This window comes from Carcharodon carcharias, chromosome 2 (genome assembly GCF_017639515.1).
Source record: "Carcharodon carcharias isolate sCarCar2 chromosome 2, sCarCar2.pri, whole genome shotgun sequence".
Taxonomy (NCBI): domain Eukaryota; kingdom Metazoa; phylum Chordata; class Chondrichthyes; order Lamniformes; family Lamnidae; genus Carcharodon; species Carcharodon carcharias.
The window spans coordinates 222655845-222681922 of NC_054468.1; the positions used below are offsets into that span (position 1 = coordinate 222655845).

The window sequence follows — 26078 nt, forward strand, 5'->3', positions numbered from 1 at the left end:
AACGTTAACTGTTTCCATCTCCACAGTTGGTGTCAGACCTGCTGAGTTTTTCCAGCTATTTTTGTTTTTGTTAAAGCCTAGTCCAGTGCTGGGAGAGAAGGAAGAAGTGTGCTACCCAAATCAACAAGAAATTTGTTATATATTTTCAGTTCTACGTGTATAAGTGAGTGAGGAAAGTGGAGTTGAGATAGAGACTGGCCATGATTTTATTGAATGGCAGAACAAGCTCAAAGGGCCGAATAACCTATCCCTGCCCCTATTTCTTATGTTCTTACAAACATGCATGCTCAAGTATCATTGGAAGTTTATAATTCCAATTTTGCAAACAGTAACAGCACATCTCCTCATTGACTGGAGTATTTGATTGTTTATAAAGAATCAGTCATAACTAATTAAAGTCTGCCAGTGGTGCTGGCTGAGGCCATCTGTTCCACTGTTGGTGGAAAGTAAGCCTAGTAATTGGCAATCAATATTTAACTGACAATTAACCAAAGATAAAATGCAACTTTTTTTTAATTAATAAAGTACAAGCGATTTTTAAAAAATTAATAAAGTACCAATTATTTCCAATTCCATAGCTTTACTTTGTAATTTGAAAAACATGAGATTACAGCTTTGGTTGTTGAGCTCTTCTTCATAGTTCATGCTTCTCCTCCTGCTCTCTCTCTCTCTCTCTCTCAGACAATATTTTACATCTTTCCAAGCTTATCAGATGTGATAGAAGATGAATGGATTCCTGCCTGGAAGTTTAACCGTGTTATGGATCTCTTCTCCTCCAGTTCTTCAGTTAATGTGTTTAACCCTAGGAGTCAGATTTGTGATGTGAAACTAACAGACTGGATACAACGAGACAAAGGTAACATTTATTTTCCCTGCTGTAGGTTTTGAAATAAACATGTACTTTTTCAATCTGAATATATATGTGTGTATGCATATAAATACCCAGTGGGCAGTCTACTCACACTTCCCTTATGTCACTGTCTGAAGGAGGCTTCTACATTGTACTAATGGCATCAGATCCTTGTGTGACCAACTTTACCATGGGAGTAAACCTGCAGGGATTCAGCAAGACTAGCAGTGAGGATGGTAAAGATTGAGTTTCCTGGTTGCCCATCATAACAAAGACCATCAAATTTACTTCTGTGTTTCAGTTCGTTGTGTAAGACTCTGATGTTGGCAACTGTGATGCCATTAGCACAAATCTCACCAAAGTGGCTGGCACATTGGCATGCAGTGGTGCTTCTGTACTAAAGCAGCATTCTTGCCCCTCTTAATTATTAAGGTTTGAGCTGCCAACCTCTACGCTGATTCCTAAAGGAAATATTTAGCCTCTGTTGGTAGCTACCATCATTTACGCACAGAATACATCTCACTGCTGGTGGTTTACCAGTGAGCTAACTCCATTGTCATGAACTAGGCCAAGAATTGCATATCCCAGTCACTGAGAGCTACACATGATAAGATCTCATGGTGTTGGGGGGTGACATATTAGCGTGAATAGAGTATTGGCTAACTGACAGGAAACAGCCGAGATAAATGGGTCATTTTCAGCTTGGTAAACTATAACTAGTGAAATACCACAGGAATTGGTGCTGGGATCACAACCATTTACAACCTATATTAATGACTTCGATGAAGGGACTGACTGTATTGTAGCCAAATTTGCTGACGATACAGAAATAGATAGGAAAGCACATTGTGAGTATGATACAAGGAGTTTGCAAAGTAATATAAATTGATATAGACATTGCATTGGAAGCAGCTCAGAGAAAGTTCACGAGTCTGATTCTTAGGATGAAAGGGTTGTCTTATGAGGAAAGGTTAAACAGGTTGGGTCTATATTCACTGGAGTTTGGAAGAATGAGAGGTGATCTTATTGAGACATGTAAGATTCTGAGGGGACTTGATAGTGCAGATGCTCAGAGCACATTTTCCCTCAGGGAATGTAGAACTAGGAGGCACTCTTTAAAAATAAGGGGTCTCCCATTTAAGATGGAGATGAGGAGGAATTTCTTCTCTCAGAGGGTCGTTATTCTTTGGAATCCTCTTCCACAAGGAACAGTGGAGGCCGGGTCACTGTTCAAGGCTGAGTTAGACAGATTTTTGATCTATAAGGGAGTAGAAGGTTATGGGTTGCAGGCAGGAGAGTGGATCAGCCATGATCTTACTAAATGGCAGAGCATGCTTGGGACGCCAATTGGCCTACTCCTGCTCCTATGCGTTATGGTCTTATGTTCAATGTATTGTCACTTTGCGTTGTTTTTCACTTTTCTAGTAAACATCAAGTACTACTAGCCTATGTCCTGATTATAGAAACATAAAAACAAAGAAAATAGGAGCAGGGGGAAGTCATTTGGCCCTTCGAGCCCACTCCACCATTCGGAATGATCATGGATGATCATCTATTTCAATGCCATACTCCCGCTCTCTCCCCATATCCCTTTAAAGACCAGAAATCTGTCTATTTCCTTTTTAAATATATTCAGTGACTTGGCCTCCACAACTTTCTGTGATAGAGAATTCACAGGTTCACCACCCTCTGAGTGAAGACATTTCTCCTCATCTCAGTCCTAAATGGCCTAACCCGTATCCTGAGATTGTGACCCTTTGTCTAGAACCCCCCCCCAAGCCAGAGAAAACGTCATCCCTGCATCCTTTTCAGAATTTTATACGTTTCAATGAGACCCCCTCTCATTCTTCTAAACCCAGTGAATACAGGCCTAGTCGACCAAATCTCTCCTTGTATGACAGTCCTGCCATCCCAGGAATCAGTCTGGTGAACCTTTGCTGTGCTTCCTCTATGGCAAGTATAACCTTCCTTAGGTAAGGAGACCAAAACAACACACAGTACTCCAGGTGTGGTCTCACCAAGGCTCTGTACAGCTGCAGTAAGACATCCTTGCCCCTGTACTCAACTCCTCTTGAAATGAAGGTCACTATACCATTTGCCTTCTTAACGGCTTGCTGCACCTGCATGCTTGCTTTCAGCAAATGATGTACAAGGACACCCAGGTCCCTTTGTACATCAAAACTTGCCAATCTATCAATATTTAAATATTACTCTACCATTCTGTTTCTCCTACCGAAGTGGATAATGTCGCACTTATTCACGTTATACTGCATCTGCAGTGTATTTGCCCACTTGCTCAACCTGTCTAAATTGCCTTGAAGTCTCTTAACATCCTCCTCACTGATCACATTCCCACCAAGGTTCGTGTAGTCAGCAAACTTGGACATATTACATTTGGCTCCCTCATTCAAACCATTGGTATACATTGTGAAAAGCTGGGGCCCAAGCACTGATCCCTATGGTACCCCACTAGTGACTGCTTGCCCCTCTGAAAAAGATCAGTTTATTCCTACTCTATTTGCTGTGTGCTTGTGCTTTAATTGTACACACCAACCTCTTATGTGGGGCTTTATCAAAAGCTTTCTGAAAATCCAAATGCACCATATCCACTGGTTCTCCCTTATCTATTCTGCTAGTTACGCCCTTATTTAAATAGGGAGTGCCAGAGTACTGGGCCCAGGCAGCTGGAGGCACAATCGCCAGTGATAAGGGGAATGAAGTTCTAGTGTAAGTCAGGGAAGATAGCACTGATGGGTGATTTTGTCTTTGGGATAATGCAGGATACAGTCAGCCAAGTTTTGGACAAGCTAGAGTTTATGGAGGGTAGAGAAAGGTAGGCCAGCCAAAAGAGCATTTGAATAATGGAGTCTAAAAGTGACCAAGACATCGATGAGGCTAGTTTTAATTGAAATGATACGAAATTGTTTCTAGATTTATGTTCTAACAGTAAACCTTAACTGTGTCCATCTAAGGCCATTCCATCTGGCAGAGACATTTTTCATTCATCATAAAAATCAGTAATCAGTACAGATGATGGAGGCTGTTTGGTTCATCAAACTCATTCTTGGTCATATTCAAAACTTAGACTCCGGAGATTAAAGGAATACATTACAGAATTATATTCAATTCCTTAAGAGGTTGATTGTCAATGACTTTGGGCTTTAAAATAAATTCTAATGCACTTTTTTCTCTAAATGAACACACCTGTCACAAAATAACCTGATCCTTTCCAGTGGACATGGTCAAAATAGTCTACATATGTTGTCTTTGCTATGATGCCATAAAATTTAAATAACTTGCCAAGATGTTTCTGGATTTTAATAAGTTCTTGTCACGAGCTACTGGATTCACTTCAAAAGTGATTGTACTGGGAAATACTTGTGTCAAGAAAAGCATAAGAATTTATAGCATTTTAAAAATACCATTGCAGTCCATTTGCCCAGTCCCAATGGCTTTCCTTGGATTTGTTTCTGTTGCCAGACTCTCAATTCTTCAGAAAAATTTTCATATTGCAAGCTGCATGTGGTTCTGATTGTGTGTCTGTAGAATGGAATTATCATCTAAATATTGAAAAGACTTGTATGTATAAGCATTGCAGCAGATGTTAAACATCCATTCTAATTATTTTTAACTATCACAGCCGTAAGAGGGCAATCAGAGAAGAAGTGAAAATCCTAAAAGATGCAAATAGGCTTGAAGCTGAGGCGAAACACAAAATAGTAAATATTCGGAATGATTACCACCTCCCAAGTGTTCAGAAGCAAAGATATAATGTAAGCTACTTACTTCAGAAAAAAAAAAATCTGAAGTAATATAAATGCAAATCTGAAATCTTAGGCAGGTTAATAGAGCTCAAAACAAATAATCACTTGGTGTAGGTGGTATTTATTCCATATTGTTAAGAGACAAGTTAGGAGATTTGTGAAGCCCTGACAATTGAACATGTTTTAAATTGAGACATTTTCGTATCCATTTGTAATTTTCTTATAATTGTGCTGCTTTTTGACTCTCATGTTCATTTTCTAAATTTATTTAGTTTTTGAGTTGAACAACACAATAGCATTTTATAGGTCAGACAGATGATGTTCGGTATAATTTCAGATGGTCGATAATGTATTTGCAGTCAAATGCCAATGTTAATTTTATGCTTGGAAAAGCATTCAGTTTTGCATTCAATATAACATTGCTGTTTAATTGGGTGTTGAGGGATTCAGGTGCTTTTGACTCTACACTTTGTGTAATAGAATGTGTACAGGTCTTAAAGGCAAATTTGAAGACAGGATTCATATGAATCAACTGCTCTGGTACGGTACAGCAGCATAGTGGGTTTTGTTTGTGGATTAGTCATCCAGAAGCCCAGGCTAATATTCCAGAGATAGGAGTTTAAATCCCACTGCACTAGCTGGGGAGTTTAAATTCAGTTAATTAAATAAATCTGAAATAAAAAGCTAGTTATCAGTAAAGTTAACCATGAAAATAAAGGACTGTTTTAAAAGCCAAACTGATTGACTAATGTCATCCTTACCTGGTCCAATCTATATATGACTCCAGACCCATACCAATGTGGTTGCCTTTTAATGACTTTCTGAAAATGGCTTAGCAAGTCACTCAACTGCCATGGTCAAAAATTGCCATGATGGACTTCAGCTTACCACTACCTTTTCAAAAGACAATTGAGGACAGGCAACAAATGCTGACCTTGCCAGCAACGTCCACATGAATGAAAACATTTTAAATATTAAAATAACAAAATTCCTGTTTTTGAAAAAAGAGGTGAAGAATTCAATCTAGTGGCCATGTGCATCTACCCTGGTGACATTTGCACTATCACCATGTGATCAGAGTTGCCAGGGCCATGTGGGTGGTGGAAATTAACTTAGAAAATGGCAACCACCTAAAGCAGTTGGATTGATCGAAGTAAAACAATCAATATGATATTAAAATGTTGTATGTCATATACACTCTCGCAGCTTCAAACACAGACCTCATTTGACCTCTTTCCAAGAACAGGGAAAGCATAGAGAATGATAAAACATTACATTGTATGATCTCTGTTTTGTACCTTGTAGAGTACATATCTTTTTATTTCTGTTGGACTGTTGTAAAGAACATATCTTTTTAATTTCTGTTGGATTGTGGATTAAAATTAAAATGGCTGTAGTTTGAAAGACATATCCACCGGAACAGGATGAGAGATATATACAATGTTGCAGCCCTGGAATAGAGTGTGCCATGAAAGACAGGATGGAGCTGGAAAGGAGCCCAGGACCAAGGGAGCTGCCTGGCAACAACATTTTAATTGGCTCCTGACCAGCTGACCAGGTTTTGTGTGAGAGCAGGGCAGCAGAATAGTTCCTAGCCTGAAAGGAACAAGACCTAAAACCTCTTTCTCCTGTGTTTGGAAGATTCCAGTAATTTCACAATAATAGCTGGCTGGTTTTTTCTTCTCATATCTCTATAACCTGCTTTCCCTCTGAAAACCCCTGTCAAGAGGCAAAGGGAAAAATCACTGTTAGAGACATTGAAAGGCAAGTGCTCAACCAGTGAACCACCTCATGTCATCAACAAGAACTGAAAGAAATTTGGAAGACACCAATCAAAATCAACCCATCGAATCCTGTTCTCCGGAATTGGTGCTATTGACCTATTTAATCCCACCCTTAAAATCCATGTTTTTGTGCGTCTTATACGTCTTGTATGTGTGTGTATTGAGATTTAAGAAGGAGTAGAGTTTAGGTTACAGAGTTAGAAATTAGAAGTTCATATTTCTTCCTTGTGCCATTGGTTAATGACAGTTGGTTCAATAAACAGTTATTTACTTAATAAGTTTACTAACCTGATGCTCGTATTCTGTTAACCTAAATTAAACAATTTGGTGGATTGATCAAACTTTTTTTCATGGGGAGCAGAGGGGCTTGATATTGCAGCGCACTATCCCCAGTGGGTCGTGACAACCTATTAAGTCTATATTTCATATTGATTCTGTTGACTCACTAAGAGTAACACCAGTGAGAGACTTGAGGGAAATATGTATTGGTTTATTTACAGTTTGTAAAGTTATCCATTTTTTCTCCTCAATGTAAAGAAAATTAAATTTATCACAGCTCTAACCATCTTTTCAAAGGACAGTTACCAGGTTCGGCACTGTTTCAGTTTAATATGTATAGGTTTCCTTCAAAGAGAGTCTCACATGAGCATTTAAGTGGAAGCGAAAGACTATGCTTTGGAAATATGCTTGCAATACACAGCAGGTGTGTCACCGATGCTGTGGTTATTGGGTAGTTTAGGCAGAGGAATAATAGGCTCGTGGTTCAACGGGTGATGATTTTGCAAGGGCCCTGCATTAAACGTTATGGACTCTGTTACTTAGATGGCAGTTCTGATGATATTGAACTTTTAAGATTCTGTGAAACCATTTGCAAAAGGTATTATATAAAAAATATGTGCCAAAAAGAAATTATTCTTTTATTCTTTCGTGGAATGGAGGTATCGCTGTCTAGGCCAGCATTTTTATTGTCCATCCCTAATTGCCCTCAATAAGATGGTGGTGAGCCGCCTTCTTGAACCACTGCAGTCCATCTGGTGTAGATACAAGCTCAGTGCTGTTAGGGAGGGAGTTCCAGGATTTTGACCCAGGGACAGTGAAGGAACGGTGATGTAGTTCAAATCAGGATGGTGTGTGGCTTGGACGGGAACTTGCAGTTGGTGGTGTTCCTATACATCTGCTGCCTTTGTCCTTCTAGGTGGCAGAGGTCACAGGTTTGGAAGGTGCTGTCGAAGGAAATGTTGGCATTCATCAAAGTGGGCATTCTCAGCACTGACAACATCCAGCTCCATGAGTGAATTCCCTGAAAATACACCAATATAATTTTTGGCATATTTTTGATTCAGGAAGATTATACCTAATTGATGATCCTCCAGCTGTGAGCTTTTTAAATATTACTCAGTAACTGCAGATGTAAATTTACTGGGTCTTCAAACCTTTTCCTTTAGAACTATCCATATCCGCAGACTAGGGGAAATTCAGTGGAGGCTGAGGGGTAACCTAATAGAGGTCTTCAAAATTTTGAAAGCTGTTAATAGAGTAGATACCAAGAGAATGTTTCTACTTTTGGGGAAGAGCAAAACTAGAGGCCATCAATATGAGATTGTCACCAAGAAATCCAAGACAGAATTCAGAATAAACTAGTGCAACCCACAGAGTGGTGAGAATGTGAAACTCACGACCAAAGGGAATGGTTGAGGTGAATAGAATAGATGCATATAATGGGAGGCTAGATAAGCAAATGTGGGACAAGGGAATAGAGGGTTATGCTGACAGATTTAATGAGGAAAGATGGGGGGAAGTTCAAGTGGAGCATAAGCATCCACATGGACTGGCTGAGCCAAATGGCCCATTTTTGTGCTTTACATCCTATGTAAGTAAATGTACAGACATATTGATCCAAATGGGATACATTTCTTGAGTGCTCACTCACTTTGAGCGTGTTGTCCCATGTCAGACGTATCAATTATTACTTACCAAAGAATTTTTGTACAACTTTTGTTGTTGTTCTAATAGTATAGGGGCACTGTGATGACTTGAGCCTCAGCTTAGGTTCAAGAATCCCTTCCTTCTGTTTCCTCTACTAGTTAAATGACTGTAGATAAGAATATACTTACACTGCATACTAAGCATACACAGAGCTGAATTCTATGAGCCCCTGGTAGACAGGTTTCCCATGGGGGGAGCATGTAAAATGGGGTGGACGCACATCCCACCACCTACTTGCCCAACCCTGAGCTGACCCTCACAATATGGGGGCGGGTGGGCACCCAAATCAGCAGCCTGCCTGCCATATTTAAATGAGCAATTAAAGATCAATTATGCTTGTTATCAAGCCTGTTGACCCTGACAATATGCTGCCCAGGCCATAAACATTTGCCATGGGCAGCTGGGCAGGAGTGGGAAGGCCAATTTTTAAACTGAGATGTTTATAGGGAGGGAAGGAAGGATGGTTGCTCTTCGGGGGCTGCTCTTTGCCATTCGTGGGGTGCCCCCCCCCCCCCCCAACTTAGACTGAACCCCCCCCCCCTTCCTTCCTACTTGCTCCCTCCCTTAAAACCACCAACTCCCCCCCACCCCACTGCCCCTTTCCCTAACTTACCCAAACCCTCCCAGCCCAAGATCCCAGACTTAACTGCTCTAGAGATCTAGGGCCTTGGGATCCTGCCTTCATCAGGGGTCCCGGCAGCAGCCAGTGACACCTTCCTGGTGCTGCCGGGACTGATGGAGCTCCGGCCAATCAGATTGGCTGGCAGCTCCAGAGGGTGGGATGTCTGCTCCAAGAGGGGTGGAAGTCCCACTCAGCCCTCATTAGTGATCCCCGCAGCATGTCATGGCTGAGGGGCAGATCTGTTGGCTCCACGCCGGTGTGGTTTCTAGTGGGGGGGCAGCTGTGCTGTCCACCCCACCATTATTATGCCATCCACTGACATGGACAGTCTGTATTGTGGTCAAATTTGCTAATGATACAAAGATAGGTAAGAAAGCAAATTGTTGGGAGGTTACAAAGAGTCTGCCAAGGGATGTTAGATAGGTTAAGTGAATGGGCAAAAAACTGGCATATGGAGTATAATGTGAGGTTGTCCACTTTGGCAGGAAGAATATAAAAGCAGAATATTATTCCAATGGAGAGAGACTGCAGAATGCTGCTGTACAGAGGTTTCTGGGTGCCCTTGTACGTGAACAAAAAGTTAGCATGCAGGTACAGCAAGTAATTAGGAAGGCAAATGAAATGTTGGCCCTTATTGTAAGGAAGTATAAAAGTAGGCAAGAATTGCTACAGCTTAACAGGGCATTGGTGAGACTGCAGCTGGAGTAATGTGTACAGTTTTGGTCACATTTATGAATGAAGGATATACTTGCATTGGAAGCAGCTCAGAGAAGGTTCATGAGGCTGATTCCTGGGATGAAGAGATTGTCATGAGGAAAAGTTGAGCAGGCTAGGTCTGCGTTCATTGGAGTTTAGAAGATGTGAGAGGTGATCTCATTGAAACATGGGGCAGAATCTTGCCCATGTTGGGCGGGCTTGGCGGGGGGCAGTCGGGAAGCTGACTTGATCGGGGCCGGAAAGCAATTTCACGCTGGCGGGCCAATTAAGGCCTGCCTAGCGTGAAATGCGCGCGGCAGCGCTCAGCGCTGCCTGTGCGGGCAGGGGGAGGGTGGGGGCGAGCGTGAACTTCGCGCGTGCATGTGAGTGCATGCTTCATACTCTCCCTAAGGCACAGAGCTGCCTCAGGAAGATGATGCATTTTCAAAAAATAGAGAAAGAAGTAAATAATGTGACTCTCTCACATGAGCAGGGGCACGTTATTAATTAAGCTTTAAAATTTTTATTTTATTTCTGTTTAATTTGGAAACCTCATCCCACCCGTGGCCTTTTCGCTTGCCCGTCGAAACGTAAGATTGGATGGGCAGCAAAAAATTTAGCTTAATTGATTGTTTAATGACCTTGACAGGTCTTTTAATCGTCGGCGGGCGCGCTGCCGACTCTGGCGTGCACCTGCGACTGAACTATCGCGCAGTTGCGCATTGACGTCGGCATGCTCGGCCTACATCAGTGTGCGTCATTTCACGCTCGAGCGGGTCAGGCGCAGGTCCACCGAGCTAAAAATTTTGCCCATAAGATTCTGAGGGGGCTTGCCAGGGTAAATGCTGGGAGGACATTCCTCTCATGAGGGAATCTGGAACTGGGGCACAGTTTAAAAATAAGGGATCTCCCATTTAAGATGGAGATGATGAGGAATTTTTTTCTTTCAGTGGGTTGTTACTCTTTGGAATTCTCTTCCACAGAGAGCAGTGGAGGCTGGATCACTGAATGTATTCAAGACTGAGTTAGACAGATCGACAAGGGAATTGAGGATTATGGAGGACAGGCTGAAAGTGCAGTTAAGGCCACATGATTTTATCAAATGGCAGAGCAGGCTCGAGAGGTCAAATGGCCTGGGAAAAGTCATTGCTTAGATAATATACAGGTAAGTTAACTTGAATGTCCCAAGATTCATACGGTTGCAGAAGCAGTGAAACTGGGTTCACTATACCAACTCATCTTACAAAATTCTGTGACAAAGACTTTGTTAGCGGTGACTTTCCTCTCAGCAGTGATATTTGCTGTTTCAGTCTCATGATAACTGAATTTTATTTTCCAAAGCTGTGCGGTGTTTTAGATCCACCTGGGGTAGTAAAACCTCAAAGAACTTATCACTCCTTGTACTTGATGGGGTTTGCTTAGGCATTCTATACCTTTTGTGACATATTTGAATATGTAAAAAGGCTTTACACTATTCAATACTTTTTGAAGTGCAATTTTTCAAAACAAATGATTGCAGGGAGTGGGAAAGTAATAGCAAAAAATATGGCTGCTGCAGAATGAGTGATTGGAGCCCTCTCCAGCCCACAGGAATTGCTCTAAGTTAAAATAATGGTTGATAGTGGGAGAAGTATTTTTTCCCCCCCTAATTTTTGAAGTAGTTTTCTCCCACTCTTCTTTTGGGGCGTGGTTCAGTAAGCGTTGCATATCTTGTCTGGTGACCATTCCTGGCCTGAGTGTTGACTTTTTATAACAACAGTGGGTGAGTGAAGAGGTGAAATTGTGGCTAAGTCCTCCCCAGTTTTCACCTGAGGTCCACACGTGTGCATTTTCTACCAGGATGGCTTTCGGGAGCAGGAAATCTGGCTGATTATTGAAGAGCTTTACTTTAAATTCTTGTGTAGACATGCAGAGGGGATGGAGGAGGGAACAACCATGGAGCTAACATGAAGGCCTTTTTTTGCTGATGAGTCCTGTTTGGCCCCTGCAATACCCTTGGAGTTGAATGTTCTGAAGTTTCACTTAGGCTTGACATTGTTGAAAAAAGACATGTCGAAGCTTTTCATCTTGCACTCATCAGGACACCTTGCAAGAATAACAATATAAGGACAAAACAACAATTTGTACTGTATAAGAAGAGAGTGCTGATTGTTTGGCAAGTAGACTTTGATTGGTAGAGGCATTGCCTTGGAGAAGGCAACAGCGAAGGTGACTGACAGTTAACTGCCAAGCATTGTTTGAAATTTAAAAGAGGCAGCTTGACCCTGGTTGGTCAAGGCATTGCCCTGAGGAATGAGTCAGCGAATGACTGGCATTTTTTTTTTTAAACATTCATTTACGGGATGTGGGCGTTACTGGCTAAGCCAGCATTTATTGCACATCCCTAATTGCCCTTGCAAAGGTGGTGGTGAACTGCCTTCTTGAACTGCTGCAGTCGACATGGTGTTGGTACACCCACAGTGCTGTTAGGGAGTTGTAGCATTTTGACCCAGTGCCAGTGAAGGAATGGCAATTTATTTCCAAGTCAGAATGGTGAGTGGCTTGGAGGGGAACTGCCAGGTGGTGGTGGTGATGTTTCCATGTATCTGCTGCTCTTGTTCTTCTAGATGGTAGCGGTCATGGGTTTGGAAGGTGCTGCTTGGTGAGTTCCTGCAGTGCGTCTTGTAGATGGTGCACACAGCTACCACTGTTCATCAGTGCTGGAGAGAGTGAATGTTTGTGAAAGGGGTGCCAATCAAGCAGGCCGCTTTGTCCTGGATGGTGTCAAGCTTCCTGAGTGTTGCTGGAGGTGCACTCATGTAGGCAAGTGGAGAATATCCATCACACTCCTGACCTGTGCTTTGCAGATGGTGGACAGGCTTTGGGGGGTCAGGAGGTGAGTAACTCACTGCAGGATTCCTAGCCTCTGAGCTGCTCCTGTAACCACAATATTTGTGTGGTGAGCCCAGTTCAGTTTCTGATCAATGGTAACCCCCAGGATGTTGATAGTGGGAGATTCAGCGATGGTAATGTCATTGAATGTCATGGAGCAATGGTTAGATTCTCCCTTCTTGGAGATATTTATTGCCTGACACTTGTGTGGCTTGAATGTTACTTGCCACTTGTCAGCCCAAGCCTGGATATTGTCCAGGTCTTGCTGCATCTGGACATGGACTGCTTCAGTATCAGAGGAGTTGCGAATTGTGCTGAACATTGTGCAATCATCAGTGAACATCCCCACCTCTGAAGGTCATTAATGAGGCAGCTGAAGATGGTTGGGCCTAGGACACTATCCTGAGGAACTCCAGTGATGTTCTGGAGCTGAGATGATTGACTTTCAACAACCACAACCATTTTCCTTTGTGCTAAGTATGACTCCAATACCAGAATTTTCCCCCTGAAAAATCCCAGACTCCAGGTTTGCTAGGACTCCTTGATGTCACACTCAGTCAAATGCTGCCTTGATGTCAAGGGCAGTCACTCTCACCTCAGCTCTGGAGTTCAGCTCTTTTGTCCATGTTTGAACCAAGGCTGTAACGAGGTCAGAAGCCGAGTGACCCTGGCAGAACCCAAACTGGCCGTCAGTGAGCAGGTTATTGCTAAGCAAGTGCTGCTTTATATCACTGTTGATGACCCCATCCATCATCTTCATGATGACCGAGAGTAGATTGATGGGGTGGTAATTGGCCGGGTTGGATTTGTCCTGCTTTTTGTGTACAGGGCAAACCTGGGCAATTTTCCACATTGCTATGTAGATGCTAGTGTTGTAACTGTACTGGAACAGTTTGGCTAGGGGTGCACATGTTCTTTCTGTCTGCAAAGAGTATTAATATATGTAGCTTCCAGTACATGCAAATGCACCAGACTGTGAGCCCAACTGACAATCTTAAGTTGGTTGCCAGTGTAATTTTTAGCACACTGAGGATTATTTAACAAATTTCCTTACTTATCCTAATGGCTCCATCCTGCACTGAATTCACTTTTTAAATAGAGCAGTCAAATGAACTTGATACACTACTTGAGAAATCTGCCAGGTGATTATCTACCACGGTGCACCACAAGCCTCCCTTCACTAGTCAATATACAAGTTGGGATTCTTGTAGTTCCACACACTATGAGACTGGTCTTAGCAGCAGCCTTGTAAATAGGGCCCGAGGCATTTGCTCACCATGCAAGCTTGATGCTGAAATGGGGCGCATCAAAGGCATCCTGCAGGATGGCTACCCTGATCAGATCATTTCACGCTGTATACCACACAAACTCATGAACGGGGCATAAGGCCCCGTTTGGCCCTGAAAAGTGCCCAGTCTACCTCAGATCACCCTGGACGGGCAAGGTATTTCAAAAATTTGAGTAACAGGCGGAGCTAGCTGTTTCACGCTGCTACTATGCAGTAGCAATGAGAGTGATATTTGCCACTAACAGGATGTTGCCGTCAAGCCAAAAAGACGTTCTGCCTGTCACACAGATGAGTGATGTGATATATGAATTTCACTGCCAGTGTGATGCTAGGTATGTAGACTGTATGTCCCAAACACTGGCGGATTGTATCAAACAGCATGTCCCAGCTGCTGTTTGCAACAGGCATGGTACAGATCATACTCAACCAGCCCGTGCTAGCAAAACTTAAAACACAGCGTTCAGCATTAGATGTGATTCTGCAATTAGACAACGTTTGCGAAATAATCCTCAGTGTGCTAAGAATTATGCTGACAACCAGTATAAGATTTTAAATGGGCTCGCAGTGTGACGCATTTGCATGTACTGGAAGCTACATATATTAATACTTAAGACCCTGTTCTCTGCAGACAGAAGGGACGTGTATACGCATTGTGCCTGTTTCAGCTAAATAAAATGAGTGACAGCCATTCACTGATGCATTCCTTAGTGCAATGCCTTGACTAAACAAGGTCAAGCTGCCTCATTTAAATTTCAAACAATGCCTGCCAGTTAACTGTCAGTTACCATCAGTTGTGCATTCTCCATGGCCTGGACCAATCAGAGTCCTCTTGCCAACCTATCAGCACACTCTTCTCATACAGGTGTATTGTTATTCTTGTGAAGTGTCCTGATGAGTGCAAGATGAAAAGCTTCAACTTGTCTTTTTTTTTCAGCAATACTCAAGTTCTGCACTACCAAGGGACTATAGGCTTGATATGTTTGACTATTATCAGTTTGACTTCAATACATTTTCCGCTCCATTCTTTGGAAATAATTTCCATTCCTTAAAATTTAAATATATATCTCAGTTTTAGCTTTGATTTCTTTGTGCTGCTTTGAGTTTCAGCTTAATCTCTCCACTGATGTTCTGTACATAGCTGGATGTTTAAGACGACTTTGCAAATTGTAATTTTGCTTTCTCTAATCATCCACCAGGCTTACTAGCATGTGTTCAGTTTTCATTCCAGCAGATATGACCTTGCTGAGCTGTAATATTCAAAATGCTAAATACAGACTTATGACATGCTTTAATAGTCTTCAAGCTATATAAGAATCAAACAATGTGAAATGCAAATCAGCTTCCTTATTGCAAAGAGAGATCAGCTCTCAAAATAGAAACAGCGAGATAGAACTTGGTAACACTGCAGCAGGTTATTCTGACAAGGCAGTTCTGCCTATTAAAATATTTGTGTAGCAGACACATTTCGGTTTATCCAATTCTGGCAACATTCACTAAATCCAAATAGTAAATACCAAACTTTAGACTTAAACAAAACTAGAAAAGAACATTAAGTGGATTCCAGGTTCTTCAATCAGGTGTACTTTGTATAGAATTTGTCACTGTGCAGAGCAAAGTTAGATTAACTTCACCATAAACCATACAAATTTACACAGAATTCATTTTGTCTTTATGCCAGAGCAGTGCAAAACTAATCCCACTACTCCATTTTTTTTGTCTTGCTACTTTCCTTCCGTTTTTACTTAAAATCCAATAGTCCTAACCGCAACTACTCCCTGTGGAGATGCATTCCATGCTCCAAGAATCCTCTGCATAATTAAGTGGACAGAATCATAGAAGTTGATCCTGACGTTACTAAGAAGGTTTTGTTGAACTTATATAAGACACTAATTCAGCCTCAGCTAGAGTATTGCATCCAGTTCTGTGCACTGCAATTCAGGAAAGATGTGAAGGCATTGGAGAGAGTGCAGAAAATATTCCTGAGAATGGTTCCAGGGATGAGGAACTTCAATTATAAAATAGACTGGAGAAGTTAGGACTGTTTTCCTTGGAAAAGAGAGGCTGAGAGGGGATTTGATAGTGGTATTCAAAATTGAGGGAAACTGTTCTCACTCATGAAAGGATCAAGAATGAGAGGACACAAATTGAATGTAATTGGCAAAAGAAGCAAAAGCAACATGGAAAACTTTTTCATGCAGTGAGTAGTTGTGGCCTGTCTGAGAGTATGGTGGAGGGAGGTTCAATCAAGGCGTTCAAAAAAGGGAATTAAACTATTAACTGAAAAGGAAGAACGTGCAGTGTTATGGGAATGGTCCTAGATGAATTGCTCTTTTGGAGAGCCAGTGCAGATACGATAGGCCAAGTGGCCTCCTGCACTGTAACGATTCTGTGAAGACTTTTCTTTTAGTTTCTCCCCTCACTCTCCATGAGTAAAGAAGTCTCTCACCAAATATATACGACATTGGTGAGGAAACACCTAGACTACTATGTACAGTTTTGGTCTCCTTACCTGAGGAAGGACATACTTGCCCTAGAGACGGTGCAACAAAGGTTCAGCAGATTCATTCCTGGGATGACAGATTGCCCATGAGGAGATATTAATAGGCTGAACCTATATTCCCTTAGGTTTAGAACTACAGGGAGGTGATCTAATTGAAACTTGTGAAATTCTTAAGGGACTTGACGGTAGATGTTTCCCCTGGCTGGAAATCGAGAACATCGGGCCACAATATCAGAATATGGGGGTGGCCAATTAGGACTGAGATGAGGAGAAACTGCTTCTCTCCAAAGGTGTGACTTTGGCATTCTCTAGCCCAGAGGGCTGTGGATGCTTAGTCATTAAGTATGTTCAAGACAGAGGTATTTTTGGGTATTAATAGATATGGGGATAATGCGGGAAGGTTGGGTTGTAGAAGAATAGACTTAATCATATTAAAAGGGTGGAGCAGGCTTGAAGACCAAATCCTGCTATTTCCTGTGTTCTTATGACTGTAAATTGAATAACCTTCGTTAATATTAGTTCTTTAAGATCTTTGACTAACTCAATTTTTATGTGGTAAATGAAGTCCTTGCAGCACACTATGAGCTACATTCTGCCAATGCAGAGAAAAATCCATTTGACTGCTGCAGAGATTTCTTTTCTTCAGCCGTTCCTCTATCCATTTTATCTTTTAACATATCCAGCTGCATCTTTAGAAGTCTCTTCTATCACATTTTATCAAATATTTTTTTGAAAGTTCAAGAATAGCACATCCACTATATTCCTGTTGTCTGTTGTGAATATGGATGTTGTTATTTTAATATTTTGGAGATATGGTGGTATTCTGTAAAGAAGGCTCTGTGTGTCCATGATTGGTTAAACTGGGGGAAAGATTAGTAAAGACAGCTTGTCTGTGGAAACTGAGAGATGAAAGGTAAAGGTGTTAGGTTTATGCATTTGTAATGAGAGGCTGTGGTGAAGTTGGAATTACAAATAAGTAGGTTGATTTTTAAAATTTGCATTAGGTGATAGGTAGGGACTTGATTTTACAGCTATTAACTTTCGAAGAGGAGTTTAGAAGTGACAAGAGTCCTTTACAACTTACAAAGTTTTCATATATGAACAAGGGAAGATTATTACGTTTTATTTGACCCGAAAGTGGAGATAATAGGAAAACATAAACGATTTTTATATTTTAGAGAAGTTGAATTCAAAGAGGTGCCTAGGACAATGGAATCTAGGATGAAAGAGGAAAAGGATATCTAAGGAAAGATGTTGAGCTGAACTGTGTGACTGTGTGGGAGAGATGTCCTGAGATCAGATCTGTGCTGGGAGAAGGTCTGAAAGTAGTGAATTTGAATCAGCCATTGAGTTTTCAAGCCAGAGAAGTCCTTGTTTTCAGAATACAGTCTGTTTCTGAACCTTTCTTTTGGACTTACACAGCAGAGTGGAAGAGAGTGAGAAGTTGCGTGGTATACCTTATACCTTTACTAAAGTTACAGCAGTTTTTTGCCTGGGTAATATCACTGGATTTTTATGGTCAAAAATCTATAAGGGAGCTCTTGCCATATAATTTGAGTGTTCTGACCAAGTGGATTTTTGCAGGGGTTGGGGGGATGTTTTGTAAAACTTTTACTGTATAACTTTAATCTTGTGTGCTTAAGTTCTTTTTTTATTCTTGTTAATAAATCTTTTAGTTTTAAAATCCTAAAGTGTTACTGGAATTTCATGCTTCTGGGATCAGTAGTTCTTTTCTTTGTTTTCAAAATACAAAAGAAAGATTATGATCAGTGAAGACAAGTTTACCCCTGGGATTCGGCTTGCTCAGCAAATAACTTCGGCTGTGGTCATAACAGTGTTCACTCAGCACTTTTCTCATATAACTTATTGGATTATTAAAGCATGAGCTTCCCTTTACAAATTATTGTTCACTGCCTTTGTTTTTAATTTGTTGCTAATGATATCCCTCATATTGGTCTTCTGCACTTTCTACTGATTTGAGGCTTTTGGCACTATAGTTACTTGATTTATTCTTTTTCTGAACAATCAAGTAAGATTTAGTCACCCTCCAATTCTTTCAATGAAATGGATAAGATTTCTCATGTGTTGGTGCAGACTCAATGGGCCGAAGGGCCTCTTCTGCTCTGTGATACTGATTTCCTCAAACTCTAGAGTTGGAAGCTGAGCTCAGTTAGAAGAGGGAAGGTGCACTGACCACTTAGATTCGACTGCTTTACACAGCGGCAGTGAACATGCTAAATTTTTATCAGGGAGGCAAATAGTGTTGAACAACCTAAGGGAGGATTCGATAGAAATTTGAGGACTGTTAGATTTTGGATCTGGCCAAAGTTGGTGAGTCATTTCTATGTCCTTATTGCAGAAGAATTTTGGCACCTCTGCTATTTATGCACAAACATCTCTCAATGCCCTGTGATGTATACTGTCCAGGTCGACATAGATTTACACAATGGGTTATTCCACCCAAACAGTCCCTGTTGATCTTTATCCTCCACAAGCAGTAGTACAGATCTCAAATGCCCATGCTATTCCTCTTTTTGTCAACCATCTATCTAACCATAACTTCATCACTGTATTCCACAACCTTTGCAACCCTCTGAGTTGAAATTTAAAAAAATAATATTTTCTCTCCTCCATAAATCTCTAGCATTCAATCTTATATGCATACCCCCTCATTTTGGACCTTTCAATAAGTGTCAATAATAATAACAGTCTGTTCCTATCTATCACCCCCATTCCTTCACCCCCATTCCTTCATATTCAAATCGCCTAATAATCTCCTTTATTCAAATAAAAACAGCTTCAATATTTTCAGTCATAATTGGCGGCTTTAAGTCCCATTTATCTTTTTAATGCTAAGAATGGGGGTGAAAAATGTGCACTACAATTTAAAAACTGAACTCCCAAAAATAAAGCCACATAAATCCTACGTGAAAAATTGGGACATGTAAAATGAAAATCCACCTGATTCTGACCTTGGAGTAAATCTTAGGAAGTTAGATTTGTATACAGACTACGCACTGTTCATGAGGTTGAAACTTGAAAAGAAGTGCCAACGTTGGGAAAATGTAGAATAAAATATACATGTAACTACTCAGCAGTAATTTCAGTAATGTTGGAAGTATATTTATTATTTATGAACTTAGTTCAGGCTTGAAGGAGCCTGTGTCCTTTCAGTCCAGAAGTGGCATACTCCCTGGGCACAGTCCATCGTCTCCCAAGACAGACAGATGCCTCAAGTATGAAGTTTCTTCCTCTTTTAACTGCCCATTGTTGTTCACTTTAGTTTTGTTTTCAGGGGCTTCCAACAAAAAAGCAAGTTAACCCGATCTTTTGTATATAGTCATTTGGTAGTACAGAACTTGAGTATTGCTGAAAGAAGCAACATGTTGAAGCTTTTTGTCTTGCACTCATCAGGACATTACTAATATAAGGGGAAACAACAATTTATACTGTATGTGAAGAGAGTGCTGATTGGTTGACAAGTGGACTTTGATTAGTAGAGGTGTTGTCATGGCGAATGGTGACTGACAGTTAACTGACAAGCATTGTTTGAAATTTAAACCAGGCAGCATGATCCTCATTGGTCAAGGCATTACCCTGAGGAATGAGTCAGCAAATGGCTGTCACTTATTTTATTTAGCTGAAACAGACACAATGTTCTTTCTGTCTGCAAAGAACAGGGCCCTGTGTATTAATATAGGTAGCTTCTTGTGTATTATCTTTTGTTTTGGTAAAGAAATATTAATAGCGTTCACAAAACTAAGCATTTATGTCCAATATAGGTATTTAATAAATCAGTCTATTTAAATCAGGTAGCCTAAAGCTGGCTACCTTTCCTAAGAACAAACTCATTGTTGGTTGCAAACATTTGACAGGATATGGCCTAGCTGAAGTAAATCAAGATACTGAATGGACAGATGTACAAAAGAAGATAATGCCATGGAAGAATAATATCCCAGACCAAGACTTGGAGCTGATCTATCAGGAAAGAACCACAAAATCTGGAAAATCATCCAACAGCAGCCTAATTATAGTGGCATCACTTATTGATAAACCTACTAACCTGGGAGGTAAGTAATGTTTCAAGTTTTTAAAAGTATTTTTACCTGCTATATTTAAGTGCATTTCCCACCTGTGACTTCGGGTTCGATTGATGCCTAAAGCTGGCTACTTTCATGTATCCATTTTACCACTTTAACATATCCATTTGTGCGCCTTTGGAGGAGGTAAAACACATAAGGAAGAAGGTTAAATTGCCTACCAAAGAGAAAATTCACCCTGTCCACCTACCTATGGGTTTCTGACCTGTGATGCTTGGACTTTTTTGCTTTGGTTTTGTTTCATTAACTCTTCGGTGCTTCTGCCTGCATAAGGCCTCAGTAACAACGCCAGAACATAAAAGACAAAACTACATGTTTAGCAGCCATTGTTTGGCCCCTTTCAGATGAAGGCCCTTTCTTTTGCATGAGGAGATTAATCCACAATCAAGGAAAAAGGAGGACCATGCCAAATATATAGCAGATCCACATCTTGGGGTTACATAGAAACATAAGAAATAAGAGCAGGACTAGGGTCATTTGGCCTTTAGAGCCTGCTCTGCCATTCAATATGGTCATGGCTGATCCTCTATCTCAACGCCATACTCCCGCGCTCTCCCCATACCCCTTGACGCTTTTAGAGTCTAGAAATCTATCTATTTCCTTCTTAAATATATTCAGTGTCTTGGCCTCCACAGCCTTCTGTGGTAGAGAGTTCGACGGGTTCATCATCCTCTGAATGAAGAAGTTTCTCCTCGTCTCAGTCCTGAATGACCTATCCCATATCCTGAGACTGTAACCCCTTGTGCTAGACTCCCCAGCCAGAGGAAACATCATCCCTACATCCAGCCTGTCTAGCCCTGTCAGAGTTTTATACCTTTCAATGAAATCCCCTCTCATTCTTCTAAACTCCAGTCGACCCAACCTCTCCTCATATACAATCTTACTATCCCAGGAATCAGTCTGCTGAACCTTTCACTGCACTCCCTCTATGGCATGTATACCCTTTCTCGGGTAAAGAGACCAAAGCTGCACATAATACTCCAGGTGTGGTCTCACCAAGGCCCTGTACAGCTGCAGTAAGACATCCTTGCTCTTGTACTCAAGTCCTCTTGCAATGAAGGCCAACACGCCATTTGCCTTCTTGACTGCTTGCTGCACCTTCATGCTTGCTTTCAGTGAATGGTGTGCAAGGACACCCAGGTCCCTTTGTACATCAACGTTTGCCAATCTATCACCATTGAATAATACTCTGCCATTCAATTTTTCCTACCGAAGTGGATAACTTCACACTTACCCACATTATATTGGAACTGCCGTGTATTTGCCCACTCACTGAACCTGTCTAAACCACTTTGAAGCCTTGTAACATCCTCACCACTCTCATTCTCACCAAGTTTTGTGTCATCAGCAAACTTGGAAATATTACATTTGAACTTGGTTCTAATCTATTATAGTGGTTGGGAGAAAGCACTGCTGTTTCATTCTTGATGCTCTTCCATTGGATGTAAGTATGGAACACAACAACAACTTGCATTCACATAGCACATTTAATAGAATGAAACATCCAGACATTTCACAGCAGTGTTATAAAGCACAATTTGACACTGAGCCATTTATGAACTTATTGGCCAAAATTTTTCCCTTGGTGGGCGGGCCCCACTGGCTCGGCGGCTGGTGGCCAGCTGAACTCCACCGCCAAAACGGGGCCTGTCGCCATTTTGAGTGGGTGGGTCAATGAAGGCCTGCCCAGCGGCCTTCCCGATAGGAAGTGCCATGCGCTTCCTGTGCTGGGGGGGGAGGGAGGGATTCCCTATCTGTCAAAGTGCACTCTTTCGCGCATGCACGTGAAAGAGCGCACATCTCCCTGAGACTAAGTGCTGTCTCAGGGAAAATACTGACTGTAAAAAAAACTTGAAAAATATAAAAATTATTAACATGTCCCCTTCATGTGAAAACGTCACATGAGATGGGAAATGTTAATAAGAAGCACATAAACTTTTAAAAGTTTTTGAAAACAGGCATGAAACCTCATCCCGCCAGTGGATGAGGTTTCATGTATTATCAGGAGCCTGCTGGGGCTCCTGGCCTGCTCGCCAGCCTTAAGGTTGGACGGGCAGGGCCTTTAATTATTTTAATTATCCTGTCAATGGCCTCATTTGGCCATTGACAGTTCGGCGGGCGGACAGCTGATTTCACTGTCCGCCCGCCTTCCTCAATATTTAAATGGACCGGGATGACATCGGGGGTTCCTCCTGATGTCATCCCGTGTCATTTTCTTGTCGGCGAGCAGGCCCTGCCCCCAAATCGCCAACAGGAAAATTCTGCCCATGAGGCGAGATAACCAAAACTTTGTCAGAGGTAGATTTTAAGAAGCATCTTTTTCAGCTTTGTTACAAAGAGAAGACCTAATTCAATATATGTTCATATGTGCCATATCTCCATTTACCAATAGAATTCTCCATGCTAGTAGTTGAGGTCCGTGGTTATTTGGTCATCTATTTTATCTTAATCAAATAAAAAATAATTTTCATTGATAAACTGTATACACCAATGGAGCTAAACAGCATTAATGTGAAATAAATCAGACTCTTTTGAAGATTAAGATGGCATCATTCATAGTACGTCAAATATTATGTTAGTACTAAACGACATGGCTTAATTTATCATGGCCATGGGAGCTGATCAGCATAATGTAATAGATCATTACCTTGTTTATGCTCAAAATTGGAGCTGACTCGGTAAAATTATAATTCAGACAGTCCAGCTGCTGCTTAAAAAATTACATACCTTCCAGAATTAGTGACTTATTGCTGTACTATCTTTGTTCTGACTGAAGAAAGTTTGGAGTTCCTGCCACTCGTGGGTTCCAGCTTTTGAATTTGTAGCAACAAAAAATAAAGCATGTCACCTGTCCTCCATCTTCAATGGTTTTGTAGCACTTAGTTTGACTCTGGCTTCTCAAACGAACCAAAATGCTAAGAGACTGGATAATCAAATGAGACTTTCCCAAATTATTTTCCTGTTAACATGGAAGTTTCTGCTCAATGTGCCAGTTCTATTGTTGGCTGTAATATCTACTATAATCCTATTTTCCCCCTCCATCCTTTAATATTTTTCTTTGTGCCTAATTCTTTCAGATGCTATTATTCAATAGCCACTTGTAGTGATGTGCACTGTATTCTGAAAACCATTTCTTCTGACCACCTTATTTTGTGCTGATTCTCAGTTTGTGTCCCAATATTCAATTAAAAAAGCAAAAAGTGGAAAGAAAAGCGAGCCAACATAGATATAGGTTTATTCCCAAAGGGAAGGGGTATCTAGAGGGATTTCTTTGATGCAGAGTACTCCCTTAGACTTCCATTACACTCAGAAATACAAATTATGTTTATCTGTACCTTTTTTTTAATTTAATCTTCATTCCACTTTTTGTTTTGTTAAACAATCTTTCCAAATAGCATTATAAGGCTGGTACGAGGCAGGATAAGGAAGGGCTAGGGTTCTCTTTTTTGACATTGTCACCTGACTCTCATATCTGCCATCCCTTCCAAGTGAAGTGCCCAGCCAGTTCAAACAGGGCTGTTCCCTGCCATCTCAAACCTGGATTCTGGTTTTTGAGTCCAAGCATGAACGTGCAGCAAATGCCAGGGAAATAGTAGGTGGCAAGTGAGATTACTGCAAGATCTAGAAACCTGTGGGAGGTGCTGAATAACCTGAGGACTGAGACTGTGCAACTTATTTACATGTGAGCTGTTTCTACAGTCTGAATTCCAAAAATTATGTTTTTGTTTCTTTTTTTAAGATTTGTCACTATTTTGGTCGTATGTCATTTTTTTGACAATTTGTATATTGTTTTCAAAACGACCAGCAACTACTACAAAATATCTTTGTGTATTAAATTTCACTTATAACCTTTTTCCTTGTGCCACAAGCTACAGTAATGAAATAAGCATCAAAAATCCAGCCATGTATATTAAATCATTACATTTTTAAATTGAGAGAGACTTATTTCAGATTGTATAACACAAGACAATTAAAATCATAGTGTGCTATTTCTGGGTAAAATAAAACATGATGTGTTCGTGCTGCAGCTGCCAGTTCTTCATTGAAACACTTGTAAAAGGCTTTGAATTGAATTTGCAGGCTTCAATAGTTCTGCCACAGTTCAATGAGCTTTTAATTTATTTGATTTAATATTACGTACTCTGTATTGAATTTAATTCTGGTAACTGACTTTGGCATTCTAAAACTTTCGGTATTAGCTTTACAGTTCCAGAAGTTTTTGAGGTGATTTCTTTACCATAGTAAGGGCGGTGTATGTATGATTTTTTTTCAAGGCTGCGGGTAACACTGCTGATGGCTCTTTGCTTTTCTATTGTTCTGCTTCACAGTTCATTGACATGAATTATCTTTGGTGTTGCAGTGCAGGAAAGTTCTGACCATTTTAAAACCTGAAAGGCGCTGCACTTGTGTTTATCTGTTTAGCTATGACCTCCACGGAAAACTGACCTGTTGATGTTTGGGGCCTAATTAAATTTATTTCAACAAACATCCCCCTAATTAAATTTAGGTGGTTTTATTTTATTATCGACACTTGACTTGCATTGTTTTCTCAAATGTACCCTTTGAAATCACTTACAAGGCACTTATAATTTTAAGTCATACATGCTGTCCTGGTCGACTTCTTTAAAAAATCCTCTGCTCTCAGCCATCATTGTGCTTCGTGTAAAGTTATAACAACTTGGACATTGAAAATGCCTTCACATTCTAGAAATTTGGCCCTGATAAGCTTCTACAATCGCTCGGTGGGTTTTTCCATTGAGTAGCTGAGTCATGCACACTCGGAATGTTAAGGTTTCATTGTTTTTCTGTCCTTGTTTATCTGATTGCAGCCAAACCAGTGGTAAGAATGCTACAGTGTTCCTTGCTTGCCCTTGGTTATGCAAGTGAAAATTGGCGAAGATTCCAGTTTCTGATCCCTGTTGAAAGGTGATGGACGTGAATTTTAGTGTTGGCTGTGATGCTCCATGAAATGAAATGGAATGATCTACCGACACTCACAGTCAAAGCTCATGCTTACATAATGCAAGCTCATGCTTGCAAAAAACAAAATAAGTGATGGCTTGAGAAGAGGGAAGGAAAATTTGATAGTGGAATAAAAATGCTCAACTCTGGGAGCACATTGCTGTTTGTAGGACCTTGCTGTTGTGCAGATCGGTTGCTACATTTCCTTCATTACAAAGTGACTGCACTTCAAAAACACTTCTTTAGCTATAAAGCACTTTGGAGTGCCCAAGGTTGTGAAAAGCACTTTGTAGATACAAGTTCTTTATTTTTTGTTTCTGTCACACAGCATGCTTGAGATCAGGAACTCGGTGGAATGAGGAATCAAATTCTGCCTTTAGCACTATATGTTGGTGCTTCAATGCATTGTGCCAGCCTTACAAATGTTATTTGTCTGAAATAATTTGAGAACTGCATGTTAGCTTTCATGAAGTTTTGAACTTAGTGTACTGTAAGCAACTGACAGGCTCTTCCTTAGTTTCTTTTTTAGTCTCTCAAGGTTTTCTGCTTATTTTGAGCTTTTGTTTGAAGAATTTTTTATGACACTGAGCTTTTATTTTTGATGCATATTGAATAGAGATGAGCTGAAAGCAGTTAATTGAATTTCTCCCTATAC

The 26078-nt window shown here is 40.8% G+C and overlaps 1 protein-coding gene across 2 annotated transcripts in view; it reads left to right on the top strand.

Annotated features, from left to right (window-relative positions):
• tarbp1 (TAR (HIV-1) RNA binding protein 1) overlaps positions 1-26078 on the top strand; it is a 196024-nt gene that overhangs the window by 113608 nt on the left and 56338 nt on the right. For both annotated transcript variants that reach the window (XM_041212283.1, XM_041212278.1), the window contains exons 26-27: positions 682-856; positions 20237-20431. In XM_041212283.1, the coding sequence (XP_041068217.1) occupies positions 682-856; positions 20237-20431 (370 nt within the window). The remainder of the gene's footprint in view (positions 1-681; positions 857-20236; positions 20432-26078) is intronic.